Source organism: Triticum aestivum, chromosome 3D (genome assembly GCF_018294505.1).
Source record: "Triticum aestivum cultivar Chinese Spring chromosome 3D, IWGSC CS RefSeq v2.1, whole genome shotgun sequence".
Classification (NCBI taxonomy): Eukaryota; Viridiplantae; Streptophyta; class Magnoliopsida; order Poales; family Poaceae; genus Triticum; species Triticum aestivum.
In genome coordinates this window covers 526,804,578-526,829,592 of record NC_057802.1, presented here as the reverse complement: position 1 = coordinate 526,829,592, position 25,015 = coordinate 526,804,578, and the positions used below count along the sequence as shown (strand labels likewise).

General features: G+C 44.2%; 1 protein-coding gene across 1 annotated transcript; it reads right to left on the bottom strand.

Annotated features, from left to right (window-relative positions):
• Positions 1 to 12: 12 nt before the first annotated feature.
• LOC123075212 (protein NRT1/ PTR FAMILY 2.13) lies at positions 13 to 16,144 on the bottom strand. The gene is made up of 4 exons (XM_044497873.1): positions 16,018 to 16,144; positions 13,457 to 13,674; positions 1,514 to 2,094; positions 13 to 910 (listed from the first exon to the last, which is right to left on the bottom strand). The coding sequence occupies exons 1-4, from the start codon at positions 16,142 to 16,144 to the stop codon at positions 13 to 15; spliced, it is 1,824 nt and encodes a 607-aa protein (XP_044353808.1).
• Between the last annotated feature and the right edge of the window lie 8,871 nt (positions 16,145 to 25,015).

Below are 25,015 nucleotides of genomic sequence, written 5' to 3'. Positions count from 1 at the left end.
CCCGTACAAGATTTACTTGTTAGGTGCATCTCTACTGGGGTCCATCGCTCCTTCTGCCTCTTCCTTGGTCTGTATTTTGATGGGTTCCTCGGCATAGTGTGAAATGGATTTGTATTGATAGTAGTGGGAGCATATGAGGAAGTAGAAAAGGTTCAGTACTCCCATGAAGGCAATTAAATAAAAGTAATAGTCAAGCTTGCCGAGATTAATATCGTCTGCGATCCAGCTTCTGTGGCCATCTCTGGTAGTCACTTTTTTTGTGATGTTTGTCATAGCAGCACTCAAATAGCCCGCTCCAGCTAAAGTAACGTAAAAGAGGGATCCTGCTAGGGTTAGCATATGCTCTGGAAACTGCTTATTATAGAATTCTAATTGTCCAACTGCATTGAAGGCATCAGCAATACCCATTAAAATCAATTGGGGGGCAAGCCAAAAGACTGACATAGGTGATTTTCCTCCATTAGACAATGCTGAGTTTCTCCTTTTGTGTTCAACAAGCCCTGCTACCACCGTTGATATGGGAGAAATCACCAATCCTATACCCTGTCTCTGAAGAAGTGTAATTCCACTTTCCACTCCGGTGAATCTTCTAGCTATAGGTACCAATATTCGGTCATAAATCGGCAAGAATGCAGTTAGGGCGATAAAGGATATGGATATAACAGAGCCTGCAGGGATTTCAAAATGTGTTCCAAGGTTACAGTCCATTGTTAATGCTTGAAAGCTTGCAGAGCTGTATTGTTGAACCAACGCGACGAAGCATACGATGCCAGATATACAAATAGGAACAATTCTTATCAAACATTTGACCTCTTCTATCTGTTGGATACTGCAAAGCTCCCATGAATTTCTTGCGGAACCATCGTCATTTATATCACCATCCCTTAAAATCGCACCTTTGTTAAGAAACCTGAGAACAAATGACAATAAAATGGTGGGTATACATTAGCATCTAGCATATGATTATTTGAAATTATTAATATTTTGTTTTGTATGCCTATCATGTTATTTGTATTATAAGAATGCAATTTCGCTCACTTTACTTGCAGCAAAATGGCTTACTTTAACCAATACTGAATTCTACATGCTTTTAGCAAGTACTCCATCTGTAAACAAATATGATTGCTTAGATGACTAGTGGTCTGAACGATCTTATATTTTTTTTAGGGAGCGAGCACTCTACATGGACGTTAAACCTATAAAAACACTATCGCAAGTGACTTGGTAAATAGTTGTTTGATGATGTTGTCGAGCATACGGATATAGTCCCTCAAAAGGATATACATAGTGTTATTCTAACCCCTAGTTGTAAAGGTCCTCGAACTTGTCAGATGGTGCTAATAAGTTAATGAGAAAAATTAACAACAAAATTTGATTATTCATTTATTTCCTTCGGAAAACATGGGAATGTTTGGAATGGATGATATCAAATGTTATCTTTGTGGATGTGTTGTGATACTTCCACTGTGGCTACTTTTTATTGATAAACATTGTGGTTACTTCTTTAGTTTACCTGAACTGGGAAGTAAGTGGCAATCTGAAAATACGATGGCCCCTCATGGGAGGGCTGAATAGCAACAACTCTTGCTGACTTATATCGTCCGAGTTTGGAAGCTTGAGTCTTCTCTTTTTAAATGATGCTAGTAAAACTTGAGCAATTCCAGTGAAGATACTTCCCTCTGGTGGTACATGGACATAAAGTCTAGTACCCATAAATAAAATGATAATTGACAACAACATGAAGAATGTTGGTATGCCAAATCCTATTGGCCAGCTGATGGTAGCCTGAATGTAGACGAGAATAGTCATAGAAAACACCAAGGCAATAGTAGTTGTGCCATAATACCAGTTATAATAGCTATTTAGGCCTTTTTGACTATTTTTATCAGTCATCTCGAATTGGTCTACTCCAAAGGGCAAGCTGCATGGTCGGATTGCTCCACCGCCAATGATTAGAAATGATAAAGATAGGTATAGCACACTCAGTTGGAGTGTTGATGGACTATTGCAATGTTCACCTGATTGAATTGTTTGATTGCAGTCTGCTAGTTTGAAAGCTGGAACTGATGCAGACAAAGTCAATCCTAGCATTCCCTGTTGTAGCACCAAATAAATTCGCGTATTAGACTATGGGAAATGCAAAAATTATTAGTTAATGTTATTTGCGAATATCATGTAGGAAATTCAGTACAGTTGTTCAAAAAAATTTAGTTTGTGATAGTAATTACTTGGAACAGCTAACCAAGTAAATAAATTTCCTGTGCTGATGTATCAAGTTTTGTTGTGGTAATAAGCAGATAAATTGTTCATCATTGACTCATGTTCTATGGACATGCCATTTGTCATATTAATCAATCAACAACTTTGGTTATTCCATTCATTTGTTGGACTTATTTTGACAATGATGATTAATCTCGCGTTTGCTTCAAATTGGATGTGGAAAGATTCAATCATGGTGTCATTCATTGATAACTAAAGTGCCTAATGCTCCTATGATTAGTAATTTCATGCCCATATTTTTTCCTAATGCGAGTTATAAAATATTCTCAAAACTTGTAGCAAAAAGGTCGGGTTCGATAATTTAGAAAGTGATTTTTGATTCTCAAACAAGCTTCTTGAGTGGTAGTTACGTAGTATAAGGTGTTGTTGTGCTTTATGAAGTCTGTAGGTAGAAACAAAGTGGGATTCTGCTGATAACTTACTTTTAAAAAGGAATATGACAAGGTCAAATGGCCTTTTCTATACCAAATAATGTTGGCTAAAGGTTTTGGTCATAAATGGTGTGAGTGGATGATGAAACTTGTAGTTCGTGGTAGGGTGACAATTAAAGTAAATGATAAGATTGGGCCCTACTCCCAGCTTACAGAGGAGTGAGACAGGGAGATCTGTTGCCACATTTGTTGTTTGATATCATTGTTGACGGGCAGGTAATGCTCACAACAAGAGTAGATGAAATTGATTGACTTGAGAACTTGTTCCTTATATGGGGGATAATGTGTTAGCTATTTTACAATATGCTGAAAATGCCAATTCTTCTAATTGAGGATGATTTTGAGAGTGCGAAGAACTTAAAGTTCATTTTGTGCATATTTGAACAAGTCTCGAGGCTTAAAATACTTTTTCGCAAAAGTGAGATTTATTGCCTGGGAGATGTTGCAGATAAAAAAGATGCCTATAGTGATATCATCATTTGCAATGTGGGGAAGCTACATTTTCAATGCTTGGGCATGCCTGTTGGTAACAAAAGATTCAACAATTATTAATGGATCCATGTTGAAGAAACTATTGAGAAAAAGTTGCGCAATTGGAAAAAGGGGATTCTTTCTATTGGTGACATGGCTATTTGATTAATGCTTGTCTAAGAAACATTCTTCTATATATGCCCACCTTGTTTGAAGTTCGAAAAGTACTAGAGAAGATATGGGACCATCATAGAGCTAGAATGATACAATAAGAAACTAAAGAGCTAAATAAATATTGTTGGAAATATGCCCTAGAGGCAATAATAAATTGGTTATTATTATATTTCCTCGTTCATGATAATCGTTTATTATCCATGCTAGAATTGTATTGATAGGAAACTCAGATACATGTGTGGATACATAGACAACACCATGTCCCTAGTAAGCCTCTAGTTGACTAGCTCGTTGATCAATAGATGGTTACGGTTTCCTGACCATGGACATTGGATGTCGTTGATAACGGGATCACATCATTAGGAGAATGATGTGATGGACAAGACCCAATCCTAAGCCTAGCACAAGATCGTGTAGTTCGTTTGCTCAGAGCTTTTCTAATGTCAAGTATCAGTTCCTTAGACCATGAGATTGTGCAACTCCCGGATACCGTAGGAATGCTTTGGGTGTACCAAACGTCACAACGTAACTGGGTGGCTATAAAGGTGCACTATAGGTATCTCCGAAAGTGTCTGTTGGGTTGGCACGAAGCGAGACTGGGATTTGTCACTCCGTGTAAACGGAGAGGTATCTCTGGGCCCACTCGGTAGGACATCATCATAATGTGCACAATGTGACCAAGGAGTTGATCACGGGATGATGTGAGTTACGGAACGAGTAAAGAGACTTGCCGATAACGAGATTGAACAAGGTATCGGGATACCGACGATCGAATCTCGGGCAAGTAACATACCGATAGACAAAGGGAATTGCATACGGGATTGATTGAATCCCCGACATCGTGGTTCATCCAATGAGATCATCGTGGAACATGTGGGAGCCAACATGGGTATCCAGATCCCGCTGTTGGTTATTGACCGGAGAACGTCTCGGTCATGTCTGCATGGTTCCCGAACCCGTAGGGTCTACACACTTAAGGTTCGATGACGCTAGGGTTATAGGGAAAGTATGTACGTGGTTACCGAATGTTGTTTGGAGTCCCGGATGAGTTCCCGGACGTTACGAGGAGTTCCGGAATGGTCCGGAGGTAAAGATTTATATATGGGAAGTCCTGTTTTGGTCACCGGAAAAGTTTCGGGTGTTATCGGTAATGTACCGGGACCACCGGGAGGGTCCCGGGGGTCCACCAAGTGGGGCCACCAGCCCCAGGAGGCTGCGTGGGCCAAGTGTGGGAGGGGACCAGCCCCAGGTGGGCTGGTGCGCCCCCCCACCAAGGCCCAAGGCGCATGGGAGAGTGGGAGGGGGCAAACCCTAGGTCCAGATGGGCCTTAAGGCCCACCCTAGTGGCGCCCCCCCCCTCTCCTCCCCTTGGCCACACCCCTTGGATGGGATCTAGGGCTGGCTGCCACCCCTTGGGGTGGGAACCCTAGAGGGGGCGCTGCCCCATCCCCCCCTATATATAGTTGAGGTTTGGGGCTGCCCAAGACATGAGAACGTCTCTCTTTCGGCGCAGCCTTACCCCTCTCCCTCCTCCTCCTCTCCCGCGGTGCTTGGCGAAGCCCTGCAGGATTGGCACGCTCCTCCACCACCACCACGCTGTCGTGCTGCTGCTGGACGGAGTCTTCCTCAACCTCTCCCTCTCTCCTTGCTGGATCAAGGCGTGGGAGACGTCACCGGGCTGCACGTGTGTTGAACGCGGAGGCACTGTTCGGTGCTTAGATCGGAATCAACCGCGATCTGAATTGCTACGAGTACGACTCCTTCATCTGCGTTCTTGCAACGCTTCCGCATCGCGATCTACAATGGTATGTAGATGCACTCCCCTTCCCCTCGTTGCTAGATTACTCCATAGATTGATCTTGGTGATGCGTAGAAAATTTTGAATTTCTGCTACGTTCCCCAACAGTGGTATGAGAGCTAGGTCTATGCGTAGTTTCTATGCACGAGTAGAACACAAAGTAGTTGTGGGCGTCGATGTTGCCAATTCTTCTTGCCGCTACTAGTCTTATCTTGTTTCGGCGGCATTGTGGGATGAAGCGGCCCGGACCGACCTTACACGTACGCTTACGTGAGACAGGTTACACCGACTGACATGCACTAGTTGCATAAGGTGGCTAGCGGGTGTCTGTCTCTCCCACTTTAGTCGGAACGGATTCGATGGAAAGGGTCCTTATGAAGGGTAAATAGAAATTGGCATATCACGTTGTGGTTTTACGTAGGAAAGAAACGTTCTTGCTAGAAACCTATACAAGCCACGTAAAAACTTGCAACAACAATTAGAGGACGTCTAACTTGTTTTTGCAGCATGTGCTATGTGATGTGATATGGCCAGAAGATGTGATGAATGATATATGTGATGTATGAGATTGATCATATTCTTGTAATAGGAATCACGACTTGCATGTCGATGAGTATGACAACCGGCAGGAGCCATAGGAGTTGTCTTTATTTTTGTATGACCTGTGTGTCATTGAATAACGCCATGTAAATTACTTTACTTTATTGCTAAGCGCGTTAGCCATAGAAGTAGAAGTAATCATTGGCGTGACAACTTCATAAAGACACAATGATGGAGATCATGATGATGGAGATCATGGTGTCATGCCGGTGACGAAGATGATCATGGTGCCCCGAAGATGGAGATCAATGGAGCAAAATGATATTGGCCATATCATGTCACTATTTGATTGCATGTGATGTTTATCATGTTATGCATCTTATTTGCTTAGAACGACGGTAGTAAGTAAGATGATCCCTCACTAAAATTTCAAGAGAAGTGTTCCCCCTAACTGTGCACCGTTGCGAAGGTTCGTTGTTTTGAAGCACCACGTGATGATCGGGTGTGATAGATTCTAACGTTCGAATACAACGGGTGTTGACGAGCCTAGCATGTACAGACATGGCCTCGGAACATATGTGAAACACTTAGGTTGACTTGACGAGCCTAGCATGTACAGACATGGCCTCGGAACACAAGAGACCGAAAGGTCGAACATGAGTCGTATAGTAGATACGATCAACATGGAGATGTTCACCGATGATGACTAGTCCGTCTCACGTGATGATCGGACACGGCCTAGTTTGACTCGGATCATGTATCACTTAGATGACTAGAGGGATGTCTATCTGAGTGGGAGTTCATTAATCAGATGAACTCAATTATCATGAACATAGTCAAAAGGTCTTTGCAAATTATGTCATAGCTTGCGCTTTAGTTCTACTGTTTAAGATATGTTCCTAGAGAAAATTTAGTTGAAAGTTGGTAGTAGCAATTATACGGACTGGGTCCGTAAACTGAGGATTGTCCTCATTGCTGCACAGAAGGCTTATGTCCTTAATGCACCGCTCGGTGTGCTGAACCTCAGCGTCATCTGTAGATGTTGCGAAACATCTGACATACACGTTTTGATGACTACGTGATAGTTCAGTGCGTAATGCTAACGGTTTAGAATTATGGCACCAAAGACGGTTTTTTTGAAACGTCGCAGAACATATGAGATGTTCCGAAGACTGAAATTGGGATTTCAGACTAGTGCCCACGTCAAGAGGTATGAGACCTCTGACAAGTTTCTTAAGCCTGCAAACTAAGGGAGAAAAGCTCAATCGTTGAGCATGTGCTCAGATTGTCTGAGTACTACAATCACTTGAATCGAGTGGGAGTTAATCTCCCAGATGAGATAGTGATAGTTCTCCATAGTCACTGCCACCAAGCTAGTAGAGCTTCGTGATGAACTATAACATATCAGGGATAGTTATGATGATCCTTGAGCTATTCGCGATGTTTGACACCGCGAGAGTAGAAATCAAGAAGGAGCATCAATTGTTGATGGTTAGTAAAACCACTAGTTTAAGAAGGGCAAGGGCAAAAGGGATACTTCATGAAACAGCAAGTCGTTTGCTGCTCTAGTGAAGAATCCCAAGGTTGAACCCAAACCCGAGACTAAGTGCTTCTGTAATGAGGGGAACGGTCACTGAAGCAGTACTACCCTAGATACTTGGTAGATGAGAAGGCAGGCAAGGTCGACAGAAGTATATTGGATATACGTTATATGAATGTGTACTTTACTAGTACTCCTAGCAGCACAAGGGTATTAGATACCGGTTCGGTTGCTAAGTGTTAGTAACTCGAAATAAAAGCTGCGGAATAAACGGAGACTAGCTAAAGGTGAGATGACGATATGTGTTGGAAGTGTTTCCAAGGTTGATGTGATCAAGCATCGCATGCTCCCTCTACCATCGAGATTTGGTGTTTGCGTTGAGCATGATTGGATTATGTTTATCGCAATACGGTTATTCATTTAAGGAGAATAACGATTACTCTGTTTATTTGAATAATACCTTCAATGGTCTTGCACCTAAAATGAATCTCGATCGTAGTGATACACATGTTCGTGCCAAAAGATATAAAATAGTAATGATAGTTCCACATACTTGTGGCACTGCCATTTGAGTCATATTGGTATAGAACGCATGAAGAAGCTCCATGTAGATGGATCTTTGGACTCACTCGTTTTTGAAAAGATTGAGACATGCGAACCATGTCTATTGGTATATATGCATGAAGAAACTCCATGCAGATGGATCGTTTGGACTCACTTGATTTTGAATCACTTGAGACATGCAAATCATACCACATGGGCAAGATGACTGAAAAGCCTCGTTTTCAGTAAGATGGAACAAGAGAGCAACTTGTTGGATGTAATACATTTTGATGTGTGCAGTCCAATGAGTGCTGAGGCATGCAGTGGATATCGTTATGTTCTTACTTCATAGATGATTTGAGTAGATGCTGAGTGTATTTACTTGATGAAACACAAGTCTGAATTATTGAAAGGTTCAAGTAATTTCAGAGTGAAGTTGAAGATCGTCGTGACAAGAGGATAAAATGTCTGTGATATGATCGTAGAGATGAGTATCTAAGTTACGAGTTTGGCACACAATTAAGACATTGTGGAAAGTGTTTCACAATTAATACCGCCTGGAACACCATAGAGTGATGGTGTGTCCGAACATCATAACTGCACCCTATTGGATATGGTGCACACCATGATGTTTCTTATCGAATTACCACTATCGTTTATGGGTTAGGCATTAGAGACAACCGCATTCACTTTAAAATAGGGAACCACGCAATTCCGTTGATACGACACCGTTTAGAGAAACCTAAGTTGTCGTTTCTTAAAAATTTGGGGCTGCGATGCTTATGTGAAAAAGTTTCAGGCTGATAAGCTCGAACCCAAAGCGGATAAATGCGTCTTCATAGAATACCCAAAACAGTTGGGTATACCTCCTATTTCAGATCTGGAAGCAAAAGTAATTGCTTCTAGAAACGAGTCCTTTCTCGAGGAAAAGTTTCTCTCGAAAGAATTGAGTGGGAGGATGGTGGAGACTTGATAAGGTTATTGAACCGTCACTTCAACTAGTGTGTAGCAGGGCACAGGAAGTTGTTCCTGTGGCACCTACACCAATTGAAGTGGAAGCTTATGATAGTGATCATGAAACTTCGGATCAAGTCACTACCAAACCTCGTAGGACGACGAGGATGCGTAATACTTCAGAGTAGTACGTGATCCTGTCTTGGAAGTCATGTTGTTGGACAACGATGAACCTATGAGCTATGGAGAAGCGATGGTGGGCCCATATTCCGACAAATGGTTAGAAGCCATGAAATCCGAGATAAATGGAACTTTGAGAAGAAGACGGACGTGAACGGTAATGTTACCGTCTATGAAGCTCGACTTGTGGCAAAGAGTATTTCCACAAGTTCAAGGAGTTGACTACGATGAGATTTTCTCATCCGTAGCGATGCTTAAGTCCGTCGGAATCATGTTAGCATTAGCTGCATTTATGATATCTGGCAGATGGATGTCAAAACAAGTTTTCTTACCAGTTTTCGTAAGGAAAGGTTGTATGTGATACAATCAGAAAGGTTTTGTCGATCCTAAGGATGCTAAAAGGTATGCTAGCTCCAGCGATCCTTCCATGGACTAGAGCAAGCATCTCGGAGCCAGAATATACGCTTTGATGAAGTGATCAAAGTTTTTTGGGTTTATACAAAGTTTGTTAGAAACTTGTATTTACAATAAAGTGAGTGGGAGCGCTGCAACATTTCTGATAAGTATATGTGAATGACATATTGTTGATCCGAAATGATGTAAAATTTCTGGAAAGCATAAAGGGTTGTTTGAAAGGAGTTTTTCAAAGGAAGACCTGGATAAAGCTGCTTACATATTGGGCATCAAGATCTATAGAGATAGATCAAGACGCCTGATGATACTTTCAAAGAACGCACACCTTGACATGATTTTGAAAGAGTTCAAAATAGATCAGCAAAGAAGGAGTTCTTGGCTGTGTTACAAGGTGTGAGTATTGAGTAAGACTCAAGACCTGACCACAGCAGAAGAGAGAGAAAGGACGAAGGTTGTCCCCTATGCTTCAGACGTAGGCTCTACAGTATGCTATGTTGTGTACCGCACATGAAGTGTGCCTTGCCATGAGTTGGTCAAGGGGTACAATAGTGATCCGGGAATGGATCACATGACAGCGGTCGAACTTATCCTTAGTATCCAGTGGACTAAGGATTTTCTCGATTATGGAGGTGAAAAGGAGTTCGTCGTAAAGGGTTACGTCGATGCGAACTTTGACACTAATCCGGATGACTCTGAGTAGTAAACCGGATTCGTATAGTAGAGCAATTACTTGAAATGGCTCCAAGTAGCGCGTGGTAGCATCCACAAGATGACATAGATATTCGTAAAGCACACACGGATCTGAAAGGTTCAGACCCGTTGACTAATAACCTCTCTCACAAGCATAACATGATCAAACCAGAACTCATTGAGTGTTAATCACATAGTGATGTGAACTAGATTGTTGACTCTAGTAAACTCTTTAGATGTTGGTCACATGGTGATATGACCTGTGAATGTTAATCACATGGTGATGTGAACTAGATTATTGACTCTAGTGCAAGTGGGAGACTCTTGTAAATATGCCCTAGAGGCAATAATAAATTGGTTATTATTATATTTCCTCGTTCATGATAATCGTTTATTATCCATGCTAGAATTGTATTGATAGGAAACTCATATACATGTGTGGATACATAGACAACACCATGTCCCTAGTAAGCCTCTAGTTGACTAGCTCGTTGATCAATAGATGGTTACGGTTTCCTGACCATGGACATTGGATGTCGTTGATAACGGGATCACATCATTAGGAGAATGATGTGACGGACAAGACCCAATCCTAAGCCTAGCACAAGATCGTGTAGTTCGTTTGCTCAGAGCTTTTCTAATGTCAAGTATCAGTTCCTTAGACCATGAGATTGTGCAACTCCCGGATACCGTAGGAATGCTTTGGGTGTACCAAACGTCACAACGTAACTGGGTGGCTATAAAGGTGCACTACAGGTATCTCCGAAAGTGTCTGTTGGGTTGGCACGAATCGAGACTGGGATTTGTCACTCCGTGTAAACGGAGAGGTATCTCTGGGCCCACTCGGTAGGACATCATCATAATGTGCACAATGTGACCAAGGAGTTGATCACGGGATGATGTGAGTTACGGAACGAGTAAAGAGACTTGCCGGTAACGAGATTGAACAAGGTATCAGGATACCGACGATCGAATCTCGGGCAAGTAACATACCGTTAGACAAAGGGAATTGCATACGGGATTGATTGAATCCCCGACATCGTGGTTCATCCGATGAGATCACCGTGGAACATGTGGGAGCCAACATGGGTATCCAGATCCCGCTGTTGGTTATTGACCGGAGAACGTCTCGGTCATGTCTGCATGGTTCCCGAACCCGTAGGGTCTACACACTTAAGGTTCGATGACGCTAGGGTTACAGGGAAAGTATGTACGTGGTTACCGAATGTTGTTCGGAGTCCCGGATGAGATCCCGGACGTCACGAGGAGTTCCGGAATGGTCCGGAGGTAAAGATTTATATATGGGAAGTCCTGTTTTGGTCACCGGAAAAGTTTCGGGTGTTATCGGTAATGTACCGGGACCACCGGGAGGGTCCCGGGGGTCCACCAAGTGGGGCCACCAGCCCCAGGAGGCTGTGTGGGCCAAGTGTGGGAGGGGACCAGCCCCAGGTGGGCTGGTGCGCCCCCCCACCAAGGCCCAAGGCGCATGGGAGAGTGGGAGGGGGCAAACCCTAGGTCCAGATGGGCCTTAAGGCCCACCCTAGTGGCGCCCCCCCCCCTCTCCTCCCCTTGGCCGCACCCCTTGGATGGGATCTAGGGCTGGCCGCGACCCCTTGGGGTGGGAACCCTAGAGGGGGCGCTGCCCCATCCCCCCCCCCCTATATATAGTTGAGGTTTGGGGCTGCCCAAGACATGAGAACGTCTCTCTTTCGGCGCAGCCTTACCCCTCTCCCTCCTCCTCCTCTCCCGCGGTGCTTGGCGAAGCCCTGCGGGATTGGCACGCTCCTCCACCACCACCACGCCGTCGTGCTGCTGCTGGACGGAGTCTTCCTCAACCTCTCCCTCTCTCCTTGCTGGATCAAGGCGTGGGAGACGTCACCGGGCTGCACGTGTGTTGAACGCGGAGGCACCGTTCTTCGGTGCTTAGATCGGAATCAACCGCGATCTGAATCGCTACGAGTACGACTCCTTCATCCGCGTTCTTGCAACGCTTCCGCATCGCGATCTACAATGGTATGTAGATGCACTCCCCTTCCCCTCGTTGCTAGATTACTCCATAGATTGATCTTGGTGATGCGTAGAAAATTTTGAATTTCTGCTACGTTCCCCAACAAATATCATCTTATCGACTGACCTTCTATCAGCTCGCCTAAGGAATGTGGAAGATTTGGGATTCTAGATTTAAAAACAATGAATGGTAACTTGTTATCCAAGTGGATCTAGAAACTAGAGACGACGACAAGAAGATGGCAACATGCCTCGTACATAAAGTATTTGCAGAGGCATACTTTGTCTCATATGGAGATAAAGCTTCTGTGGGTCACATTTTTAGCAAGTGGGGTTAATCACATCTTCCAACAAACACAAGAAGATTGGTTTGTAATAGTGCAAGAACACTCTTTTGGTAAGATTAGTGCATAAGAGGAGGACCTTTGTACATCAAATTTCCAAAACTGTACAATGTTACCTTCTCAAAAGAGAATCAGTTCAGAATGACTTTGCTGGGGGGATTTGGGAAAACTTCATGAGGTCACTCTGAATGCCAGTGAGGATATAGTGGTTTGGAAACTGGATTTACGAAAATTCCCTCTGAGATCCCTTTATCTGCAGTTCAGTGAAAATGAGATGGTACACTACAAACAGTTTTGGAAGCTGGAAATACCCTTGAAGATCATAATTTACCTTTGGCTACTACTAAAAAGGAACATCTTAAAGATTAAGAGAACTCCTATTGGAGTGTCATATTTATTAGGAATTTATTTGTGGATGGATACACCTTTTCCTAAAGAACAAAGAGGCTTGATTCTTAGTGGGGGCTCTTGCAATGTGCTAGGCGATTTGGAAAACTAGAAAAAATACTTGTTTTAGCAATAAATTTTTTAATGATCTTGCTGGTGAGTGTTCTACTTGTGCAATTTCATTTACTCTTGGGCGTTTGTTCAAAAGGGACAAGGCAGACGATTATTCAAAGAAGGTGTCCAAATGATTGAAGACGTGATCCGGGAGGAGTAGGTTTGAAGGCATTTCTGGGCACCAGTGGCGAGGAGAATTGAAGGGCGGATGCTATCTTCTAGTATTGTTTCCACATGACTCTGTTTTGTGTTGTGTGTTTGTACTTTTTGGAGTTTTTCTATTGCTAGTGGCTTGCTGCACGATTTTGCTGGCTAGCTGGCTGGCTATGAGGCCGGCGATGTTTTATGTAAATCTTTTAAGGCAACTCTAGGGGTGTTTGGGGGGTGCCCAAACACACGCACATAGTTCCTTGGTGGCTGATTTTTTTCTACCTTTTTTATTTTGACCGTTTTGTAAAACTTCTAGTGGTTTCTTTAATGGAAATCAACGGGAGGCCAGTTGTCCCCCAAAAAAATTATCTTCCTTTTTGCTAATACAAGAAGGTGAAACAAAGCTGATAAACGAGCTTTGACCGTGGCATAGACATACCAGGAGGCTAAAGAAGGACCCGTAGGCAAGGGTTCTGAACCTTCCCAAGTAGGCGTCAGAGATGAAGGCACCTAGCAACGGCGCGAAGTTCAACGTGCCGAAGAAAATGCTGGTAGTGTTTATTGCTGTGAGCTGCCCAAAATTGAATCGCTTCACAAGATAGACCGTCAAATTTGCTACCACCCCAAGTGACCCGACATTCTCAAATGTAGCGATTGCTGCATAGGAACAAAATGTCAGACACTCATTTATGTGGATGTCGCCCTCAAGATCAATCACATTAAAGTAGACAAATACACATGCACAAAACTTTTGCCAAGGGCTTGTATCTTGCCATTTGTTCTTTTATTCTCAATATCTCAACTCACCGTACAAAACTCAGGCAACCTCACGTGTATATCTATTATAGGATACTAATCTCCCTAGATTTGAAGCAATGTGCATAGGGGGCTATGGGAATGCTATGAACCCTTCGTGTAAGGGTGTGTGTCGTTGGGGCGGTTAGTTTGAGAAGGTATTGCCTGATTATTTTTATTTTTTCTTTCTTTTTGTGTTCTTCGCATGTTTTAATAATTTTTCTTTTGTTTTTTCCTGTTATTTCTTTTCGTGTTTTTGTTTATTGTTTCATTTTATTTTTTCACATGTTAATTCATGAGTATTTATTAAAGTCTTGAACATTTAAGAAACTAAGAACATTTTTTGGAATTCACAAACATTTTTACAATTTATGAATAATTTTAAAGTTCACAAATATTTTTAAAGTATATGATTTTTTAAATTTGTGGATCTTTCCCAAATTCGCCAACATTATTTGACATCCATTATATTATTAAAATTCATGTTTTTTAGTTCAAAACACATTTTAAAATCCAAAATCTTTCAAAATATGTGAACTTCTTTTGATTTAATGAACTTTTTTAATAAAAAATATGTAGCCTGTTTTTCTGACCTAGCAGTGGAATGAACGGGGAAAAAACCTGAAGGTAGCAAGTGGAGCAGGGAGTTCGAGCCGAGCGAGCCAAAGCTTCATGGCCCGGCCCATGTGAGCATTGTTACAACATTTACACGGTTTCAATGTGAAATAAGAACTCTCAAGTAGGTCACACAACCACCAGCGAAGCCGAAATGGGTGTAAGGACTCCAACCACGCACCTAACATCTCCACTCTCCCCAGAACAAATATCGTTTGCATCAACAACCCAACAAGATATATGAAAAAAAACTGTCAAGGCATAATTAAAACCCCTTTATTTGCAAAAAAACAAGCTAACATAGACTACAATCCAAAACGAAACAACAGATAATAATAGCCAATTAAAGAACAAAAGGGTTAATCTCATGAAGGAAGAATGATGCGGTGAAACGCGCATTAGCCTCTAGTATATACGAAGCCACGACTTGCTGCTATGTACCTAAGTCTACACGAACTATCAAAGCTAGCAAGACCCGAGTCCATATGAAGCTCACGTACAAGCAAGCCGACTTACAATAGCTAACCAAACAGAATAATCCCTAGTCTGACATTGACAAGTACAATTACTACGGTAGTATTAATTATAGTTTGACACACTGACACGATGACTTTCTAAGGGCATGTCCAACGGTGCTATCTTAAGGGTGCCATGTAGAATAAATGTTAAGATGGAGGAGAGAGAAATCAGAAGAAAGAGCTTGTCTTCTCTTATTTAAAAGATGATCTCTTAGTGTAATATGTCTCAACACATATTTAGAAAATATGTAGTTATTGAAGATAAGGCTAAGATAAAACCATTCCAGACATATCTAAATTGCATGCAAGACTTAAGATAAAACTGTCTTACCAACCACTTACTCTATACTAACTAAATAGGCGTGCGGTGCTATGGATGTTAAAATATTGTGCACTATTATTGAAAATTGGCACTTGTGTCACTGTACCCTGTAACTCTGTACAAATCAAAAGTACCATAGTAAATAAATCAAACGAATCAGCTAACCAAAAGATTGTGAATGGATGATGATTTTGCTGGTAGCTCAAGAGATAATCGGAGCTCAAGAGGTAATCTATGAGGATGAACGCGTAACCATCGACCAATTTCTTTGTAGGGTATAAAGAATAGGTTTATTTTGAGTCTACTCATATGAAGAACAATGCCAGTGTGCCGTACGGAGCTACTCCCTCCGTCCCATAATATAAGAAGTTTTCGTAAGCTATGTTAGCTTGCAAAAACGTCTTATATCATGGAACAAAGGGAGTACTTTTCATGCGTTCATCCTGACTTTTGGTGTTGTACTCTTTGAGTCTTAACTTCCGGCAGACCACTTGTGATACAAGGGTAGACGCACCTGAAAGTAAAACCTGACTAAAGCCCCTGCTGTCCCTTCAACGGTTCAACCCAAGCAAAACTGACCATATTTAGCTCATAAATGCATGTTAAGTTGTAAATTTGACAGTCTTGTAACTTTGATCCAGATAAAATGCACGCACGCACAGCAGGTAGAAATGAAAAGGAAAAAAACCAGAGCAGATCGAGAGATATGGAAATGAAATCTAGTAGTAGAACTGAACTTGTGAAACGTACCTAAGATGAAGGGCATGCACTTCCACCCCTGCGGCTTCCTCCTGCCGCCACCGCCGCCGGTGCCCCTCTCCAGCGCCCCATCTCCCACCTCCACCTCCACCTCCGCAGCAGCGCCAGGAGCAGCCATGTCTTCTGAAGGAAAAGCGGCCGGGACACGGGAGCAAATACCTGTATTTTAACGATGCCGTCCTCGCCGTGTGCGTGCGTAGGTATATAAAGAGGAGCGCGCGCACGTAGCCTCGCCAGTGATCAAAGCAGCGCTTCGGTGATCTCCGTCCACGCGCGTACGCTACACGTAGTAGCTGACGAACAGATTCGTCACTTGTTTCGTCAGTCCCCTGCCCGGATGGCCGGATGCGCGCATGGATACGGCTAAACATGCGGATGATGTCATCTTTGACATCAGCTGGCGAACGGCCGGTTAAAAACTATTACTGCTAGACAACTGGCCCAGAGACGTGCACGAAGGGACAGGCTAGGTGCAAGTTAACGGATTTTTGTTTCGAGGTAATATCACCGAAAGTCATAAAAATTACGTTTGATGTCCAGTTTGGTGTAAATTCTTTAAAAAATACAAGTTTGTGTCATTCGACTTGCGTTCTCATGCAAATATGGTGCTTCCTCTCGTATCCAGACGTATGGCCTGCTCACATGGCGTGGCCAGCCTACCGGAGGCTCACCTGTCAGTGGCTACGAGTGCACAAGTGTTGGGTGACCCTAGCACGCCGGTTTTTTTTAGAAAACTTCCTTGCAATTTATTTAATTGCCCGTAAAAGGCCTTAAATATAATTTTAAAACATGAATTAGATGATGTTCGAACCCAGGACTGGTTAATAAAACACTCAGGCGCATATCCATCCCACCAGCGCCGGTGGACAGTAAACATGCACAACTAAACTTTATTTAATTACACGAAATAGCTTGTCAAGTTTGTGTCCCTCAATCAGATAAAGAGGCTCCTACTGTCTAATGGGTAATTTAGGGGTGGGGCCACTAGTTAGTAGGATACTAACAACATGTTAGGCTACCCAGGTAATTAGGCTAATTTGCGCAGGACCCATCTGTCAGTGGGTCAACCAGAAGTTCGTAACCCGGGCGCATGGATAATTTTGCAGAAAAAAAGGGAGCTACAGAATCAATTTGTAGACCTAAAAGTGGAAGTGCAGGAGCTAACCACTACGCCAAGTACCCGTTAGTGCATATAAAGAGAAATGTTGAGTTTTATATTCTGGCCACGACAAACTACTCGTATTGATATTTTTTTCTACTGGACCAGATTTCTGATAACTTATCTAATTTTTTGATTAAACTAAAAATTTAGACTTTAAAAATATTTGAATTCAAAATTCATTTTGAGAATTTGGGCGAAAAAACTAGAATTTCTGATATATTTGGAAACCCAGATTTTTCCATCCCATTCCGGAAAAAAGGAATCAAAAAAAAATCTCGCTTGTGAAAAAGTTGTGTGCGTTGTGGGTTAAGCATTATATATTCCGACGCATTTTTTTCATTTGAATTTATTTGAAACTTTTTGGTGAAAAAAGCTAAGTTTTTTTTCCAAAACCCGGGAAATAAGAATACAAAAAAGACCTACTTCCACTATAAAAATGACTGTATCTATGTATGTGCATGAGCATGTAGTTTTTTTTGCGGGGAAAACTTTCAATCTATTCATCTTCAATCATGCTAGTACAACGAGCACTAGAAATAATAAAAATTACATCTAGATCCGTAGACCACCTAGCGACGACTACAAGCACTGAAGCGAGCCGAAGGCGCGCCGCTGTCATCGCCCCTCCCTCGCCGGAGCCGGGCAAACCTTTTTGTAGTAGACAGTCGGGAAGTCGTCGTGATAAGGCCCCGTAAAACCAACGCACCAGAATAGCAACCGCCGCAGATGAAGAGTGTAGATCAAAAGAATCCAACCTGAAAATATTAAAACAAATAATGCCAAACTTTTCTCACAATTTACACATAAATTATGATTTTTTTAATAATGTTCAAGAATAAACATATAATAGTGAAATTTCGCAAAAATGATATTTCCTAAGATGGAATGAATTAGTTGCACTCATATTACAATAAAAAAATAAAAGGAAAATAAAATCATAATAATGAAGTTTTCTAAGGATGAATGAACTGGTGGCATTGGTATTACCCTTTAAGAAGAAAGAAAAGGAAAAAAATATTAAGCAAATAATGACAAGGTTTGCAGACAATTTACACAAAAATTAGACTTTTTATAATATGCAAGAATAAGCATATATAGTGGGATTTCAGAAGAAAAAAAAGAAGTTTCGTAAGAAGGAATGAATTAGTGGCATTGATATAACCCATAAAGAAAAAAGAAAATGAAAGAAAACTATAAAACCGAAGTGGTAGAATTAATTAGTGGCATTGGTATTACCCCTTAAGTAGAAAGAAACTTATAAATTATGTTAAGCAAGTAATGACCAAATTTGCACATAAATTGCACTTTTTTAGCATATGCAAGCATAAGCATATAATAATAGGATTTCAAAAAAAGTAAGTTTCCTAAGAACGAATGAATTAGTGGCAATGATATTACCCATAAAGAAGAAAGAAAATGAAACATAAACTAAATAATAAAAGAGGTAGAATGGATTAGTTGCATTGGTATTACCCTTTAAGAAGAAGGAAAATTAAAAAAAAAACTTGCACACAACTACACACTTTTTTAATATGTAAGAAATAAACATACAGTGGTGCAATTTTCACACTCTAGTATAATTTATCACATGTTATATAGTATTTCCATGTATACATTTTACACTCACCCAACATCCTAATAATACCCATAAAATTGACTAAAAAGAAAAGCAAAAATGCATACAAACAGAAAAAGAGGAAGCACAACAGGCAACCCGAAATAGGCTTCAGCCCAATAGAAATCGACTGGCCCAAATCAGCGGTGAGTCAAAATTTGGGCCCAAAACACCACATCAACCATAACAGAAAAAAAATACAAAGAGATCAAATATTGAGGTATAAATCAACGGACCAAAAAAATTGACTGCCCCAAATTCGACATTCACGCAACTTATATATAGTTAAATTGCATCCGGAAATGCCTTCTTTTACTGGTTTCGTTGATCCATGAAAGAAAACACCAAAGTTTGGTGTCAACCCACACGTTCATAAACAGGTACTCTCTCTGGAAAGTAATATAAGAAGTCTTATATTTCTATACAGAGGGAGTACCTTCCTGACCTTGAGATATCACTGCCGATACACCCATCCCAGGTGGTGCGGCAGGCCCCTGGTCATGCGAGGACATGGATACCTGCACCTTTGGGCAGTTGCAAGATCAATGTGGAGGCCGCTATTTGGACGAACATTCAGACGGGAGCTATCGGTGTTGTTTGTCACAATGATGTAGGATCATATGTTGGTTCTTCGACTCTTGTTTTCCATGGACCGACTGATCCAACAACTCTAGAGCCTCTTGCCTACCGTGAATCCCTCGTGTTGGCCAAGGACCTCATGTTACAACGTATCAGGGTAGCATCAGACTCCAAAATGGTTGTCTCGGATATCAACACAAACACTCTTGGGGTCATTGCACCGACTGTGAAGGAGATAAATGAGACTGAAAGGATTTTCAAATCTGCTCTTTCGTTCATGAAGGCCGCCTCTTGAATATGGAGGTGCACGATTTAGCTAAACATGTTTTTCACTTAGACGAGGGTCGCCATGTATGGCTGGTACACCCTCATGACTCTTGCCTTATTCTTGTACTTCATTTTATTGAGCAATAAAGTAAAGTATGTACATAAAAAACTATAAAGGTCGTTTGATCTGCCCCCATCCAAAAAGGTTCGTCTAAAATGTGACTCACGATCAAGCTCTGCCTCCATTAGCGCGACGCATGAGCGATAACCAGGCCAGCCGATGAGGGGCCTCTGGCACCATCCCCTGCTCGCCCTGACGACCGCAGCACCTCAGGTCAGAGTTCTCTCAAAAAAAATCGGCTCCAGCTCCCATGCCACCAGATGCAACTTTGTCGTCAGCCAGATGCAGCTCTGCCCCGTCGATGATTGCAGCTCCGTCGCCGTTTCACGCTTGCAGCTCAGCTCCCCATCAACGTTGGTCGGTTGTTCGCTGTCGTCACCTCCCGGTTCCAGCACCCAATGCACCTTTCTAGGAACGCGCAACACGGTTGAGCTTTGCACTCTACGGCTGTAACAAAGAAACAAAGAAAACCATTGTGACACCTCGCGGTCACCATGGTCGTCGACGCGGAAGAAAGTCGGTTCCCGGTTCTAGCAATCACCATAGCTGGTTACAACATCCCTTCACGCTTGTGACACTGATTCCAGCACCCGCGGTCGCCATTCCCAGCAACTCTACGCGTTGGTTCCAGCATCGCGCATCACCGGTTCCAGCATTTCAGCGTCATGGTTCCAGCACCGCGCAACACCGGTTCCAGTACCGCTTTCGCTGGTTGTGGCGTCCCGTCAGTGCTTGGAGCATGGGCGCACGAGCTCGCCGTCGTTTGCCGCAACACCACCGCGCACATGTTCAACATGTCGCGTCTGTCCTGTTTCCAACTCATGAATGCAAAACAGCTCCACCCAAACACCCCTGCATCACTGCATCTGGTCATCCCCCGGTAACTATCGTTGCAGCTCCTCCCATCCCCGTTGGTACCCGCGTCTTCCCTCGATGGATCAACACATATTGGCATGGCCCAGAAGCTCACTGGAGGCATGGCCATCCTCCGCAGCACCGGTGCGGCAGCTCGCATCACAAATGATGCCTCCCTCTCCTCGCGACTAGCACCGGCAGCGCGTATGATTCATAGAGGATTGGGACCAAGCGGTGGCCGGCGGTGGGAAGAAAAGAATAGGGGGATGGGAGATTTGGTTGCAACCGCGATGAAAAGATAAGGGAGAGGGAAAGGTGGGCAGTGCGTGTGGCCCGCTGCGACACGTGGCGTGCCGAGGCGACCAACACAATTTTCACCTAGTTGTCCGGAAGGCATCATTTACCATTGGCATATGTGCCCCAAACTCCGTTGATATTAGAATAAACCAGGATATACTCACACTAAAACAAGAAAGAAAAGAAAAGTTTGTACTCAATGGCGGAGCTAGGTAGAATTAGCTGGGGTGGGGGGGCGAAATGTAAAATACAAGTGTTTGGGGGGGGGGGCAAAAGCTAAAAAAGTTCTCATCAAACCCATCATTAATTATTTTTTTCACAAGTTGGTTCCATGTTGGGGGTCCACACCCCCCCCCCCCCCCCCAAAGGAGCCTACCTAGCTCCGCCGTTGCTTGTACTCGTGGCTGGACGAAGATCGATGATCCTAGAAAGGCTTGAATACTCCTTCCATCGATATTCTTGGTAATCAACTTGAAAAAACAAAACAAAGTTCGAACTCATGTTCAGATTCCTATGAAATATGGGGTATGTGAATGGATTCATAGCAATGTACTCCCTCCGTAAACTAAGAGGGAGTGTTAGCCATTTTAGCCCTAATCCTATGACCCGAGGGGCTTGCATAGGAAAAAAATCATTAGGATCCAAATCCTCCATCATTCCTATGAAAATCCTACGTTCCAAAAAGGAAGTAGCCCTCGGTGTAAATGTTGTATACCAGTGAACCTAGGATTTCCCCAAAAGAGAAAGGGAATACACATGATGCCAGCGTGCTAATAATTGATACTGCTAGGTTATATTCCGTAGGTAGCAGCAAGCATTCATAATAATCCAAAACCGCGTCACGTACATCATACGTGCATGCCATATATACACGGCCGGCACACAAACACGTCGACCCATCACTCGACCACACGTGAACCAACAGTGAAAAGCCCCCCGAAAAGGTGGTAACAATCAAGCTTCTGTTGCATCTGTCTGTCATGAACGCCTTAACTAACAACCGAACTAAAACTATGCCCATCGGTTGGTGAGACGTGACCGACTCTGGTCCCGGCCGTCTCTTCCAAGCCTGTGCCCGTGATCATTGATCCAGCTCGGAGCCGAGGAGACGGGAGCGCGCGCGCATGCATGCGCCAGCTCGACGTAACGCGCGCGCAGAGAGATGCATGCAGATCAGGGGAGATGGCGTTGGCGTGCATGCCCGTTAATCAGAGCTCGATCGGCCGAGGAGCGCGCGGGCGACCCATGCATGCCATGCCATGCCAAGCAGAGAGCATGGTCACCACCTGCACCTGGGCATCATTTGCGCCATCCATCCGACGCCGATGCATGTCTGCGTGTAGGGTGGGGGTGAGTGGGTGACTCGACAGGATCATTGTTGGACAAGACACACTCGGGCCATGGGGCGTACGACCCGTCCTTGGCGTCACGGTTTGTTGGTGGTGGCTAGCTTTACCAACCTAGCCCGTACCGTGCGCGCGCGAGATCGAAGGAGCGGTCGCTATCGCTACCCGGCCGTGCCGTTCCATTCGCCGCGCATGCAAGTTGCGCGTCGATCGGGTGCCGAACGGGACTGCGACAAACCAGTTAAGGCCTACAGCTACAGGTAGTTTCCTATGCTAGATAGATCCGATCGGCTTGGTATCTCAAGAATCAAGATCGACCCGTCGTGCCGGGCGGGTGACTGAGCAACAACCTCGGTGCTCTCTGGAATCGTCGCTGTCAAACTGACAACACGACTGATTTCTCATTTTTCTCCACGCGAGTATAGTACACGGGCGCGTCCAGGTTGGGGGTGGCGAATGATGGGCACGTCCAGGCTAGGCTCGTAGGAGGGGCGGTCGCTGGCTCGGTTGCTCGCACAATCATTCCACCTTTCTCCGAATCATTCATGGACACAAGCCAAGCTACTGGCAGGTAAAAGAAAAGGCGGCAGAACAGCAGCAACCTGGCTAGAAAACAGCTTCCATCCTATGATACCATCCACTCCGCTCTCGAGTCATGTCCTTCCTCTCTTTGCTTTCTTTCTTTTGTCGAATGAGGCGTACCCTTTCTGCTTTGACGCGTATGCAGTGCACACATATATAGGCCTCTGTACGTACGGCCCGGCCATGAACCCATCATGGGGAAAAAGAGGCAGAGGAACGGAGACGGGCAGGGATGCGGCTAGGCCAGGCCAGCAGCAAAATCCCAGGGATCCCAGATACTTTTGCCGGCCGGCCGGACGGCCGGACGGCCTGGTGGCGTGTGAATCCCGTATGCTACGTGTGGTGCGCGGGGTGGTACCTCGGCTCGGATCCCGGCCGATATTATGGTGCTCCCTCCCTCCCCCGACAGCGTGTGGCCACCAGGGGCGGCCGAGCTTGCGTGTACCAGCTCCAGCCATGTCAGCGTCGCCGGCGTCACTGCCACGGCGACTCTGCTCCTATGTGTGGCCCTGCGTCCGTCCTTCCGTGTCACGTGACGTTCCAGCTCAGATCATGTCACCCAAGGAATCGTCTAGTTCAATTTGTCGCAGGAAATCAGTACGTGTTTCGATCAATTATGGTGGGTTTTCTTGTGTGTGTTTTACCGTTGGGGGAGGAGAGAATGCGGGGGTGCTCACCGTGGTTTCGCTTCGTACCAAGATGGACCCCCGGCCGCCGTGGTTTGATGGAGAGTTGGACGACAACTTATCGTTGGGCAGGTACGTACTCAAATGGCATGTCAGGGTGAATACGGGAGCGCACATGCGCTGTGGGATGGATGGAGCTGCCCTCCCAAATCAAGTTGCACAAATCGCATTCACTCGGCATGATGCATTCATTGTTTTGTGCTGCGTACGACGGTGCCTACCATCCAGCTGCCCGATTTGGATCCAAGTAGGAGTGTCCAACTATCCCACCAACATCTTTCAAAATAAATACAAATAAAAACACTATCCCACCGAGCATAACGGATGATGTATCCATCTTCAATCATGGCGGTAAAACGAACACCAAAAGTAATAAAGATTACATCTAGATCCGTAGACCACCTTGCGACGACTACAAGCACTGAAGCGAGCCCAAGACGCGATACCATCATCGCCCCTTCCTCGCAGGAGTCGGGCAAAACTTGTTGTGGTAGACACTCAGGAACTCATTGTGGTAAGACCCCATAAGACCAACGCACCAGAATAGCAACCGCCGACAATGAAGAGTAACGTAGATCGGAAGGATCCAATCTGAAAACACACAAATGAAAACGAACGACAACCAGATCTGAGCAAATCCATCAAAGACAGATCCGCCGCAGACACACCTCCACACGCCCATCGATGATATTAAACGCACCACCGGAACGGGGTCTATGCAGGGAGAACCTTATTCCATCTTCAGGAAGGCTCCGTAGTCTCACCTTCCTGAGCAGAACATAAAGCCTAACAAAACTTAAAGAAACATCTAAAAGCGGAGCCCTCCCATCGGTAAGGGACAGGATCCACCGCGGCTCCATGGCCCTAAGGCCACGGAATACGAGGCAGACCGGCGGCGGCGCCAACGGAGGTAGAAAACCCCTAATCCTTTTGGAGAGGAGGCAACTGCGTCTATCCCATTCTAATTTATGTGCAAACTGCTCGGTAGGATTTTTCAAACTTAGGCGAGTACGGGACTGCAGCTAAGCCCCCGAGTGGGAGGGTTGCTCACCACTCGGTAGGATTTTTCAAACTTAGGCGAGTACTGGACTGCAGCTAAGCCCCCGAGTGGGAGGGTTGCTCACCACTCGGTAGGATTTTTCAAACTTAGGCGAGTATTGGACTGCAGCTAAGCCCCCGAGTGAGAGGTTTGCTCACCACTCGGTAGGATTTTACAAACTTAGGCGAGTACGGGACTGCAGCTAAGCCCCCGAGTGAAAGGCTTGCTCATCACTCGGTAGGATTTTACGAACTTAGGCGAGTACTGGACTGCAGCTAAGCCCCCGAGTGAGAGGCTTGCTCATCACTCGGTAGGATTTTATGAACTTAGGCGAGTACGGGACTGCAGCTAAGCTCCCGAGTGAGAGGCTTGCTCATCACTCGGTAGGATTTTTCAAACTTAGGCGAAACGGATTCGCGGCTAAGCCCCCGAGTGAGAGG

What these genes read in the sequence shown, in the direction of transcription:
- LOC123075212 (XM_044497873.1), bottom strand. Translation starts at nt 16,144, where the DNA reads ATGGCTGCTCCTGGCGCTGCTGCGGAGGTGGAGGTGGAGGTGGGAGAT. An exon ending in GGTCCTTCTTTAGCCTCCTG is followed by an intron (nt 2,095 to 13,456) that starts GTATGTCTATGC and finishes GTGCTACAACAG; the next exon opens with GGAATGCTAGGATTGACTTT. An exon ending in CCACTTACTTCCCAGTTCAG is followed by an intron (nt 911 to 1,513) that starts GTAAACTAAAGA and finishes ATTTGTTCTCAG; the next exon opens with GTTTCTTAACAAAGGTGCGA.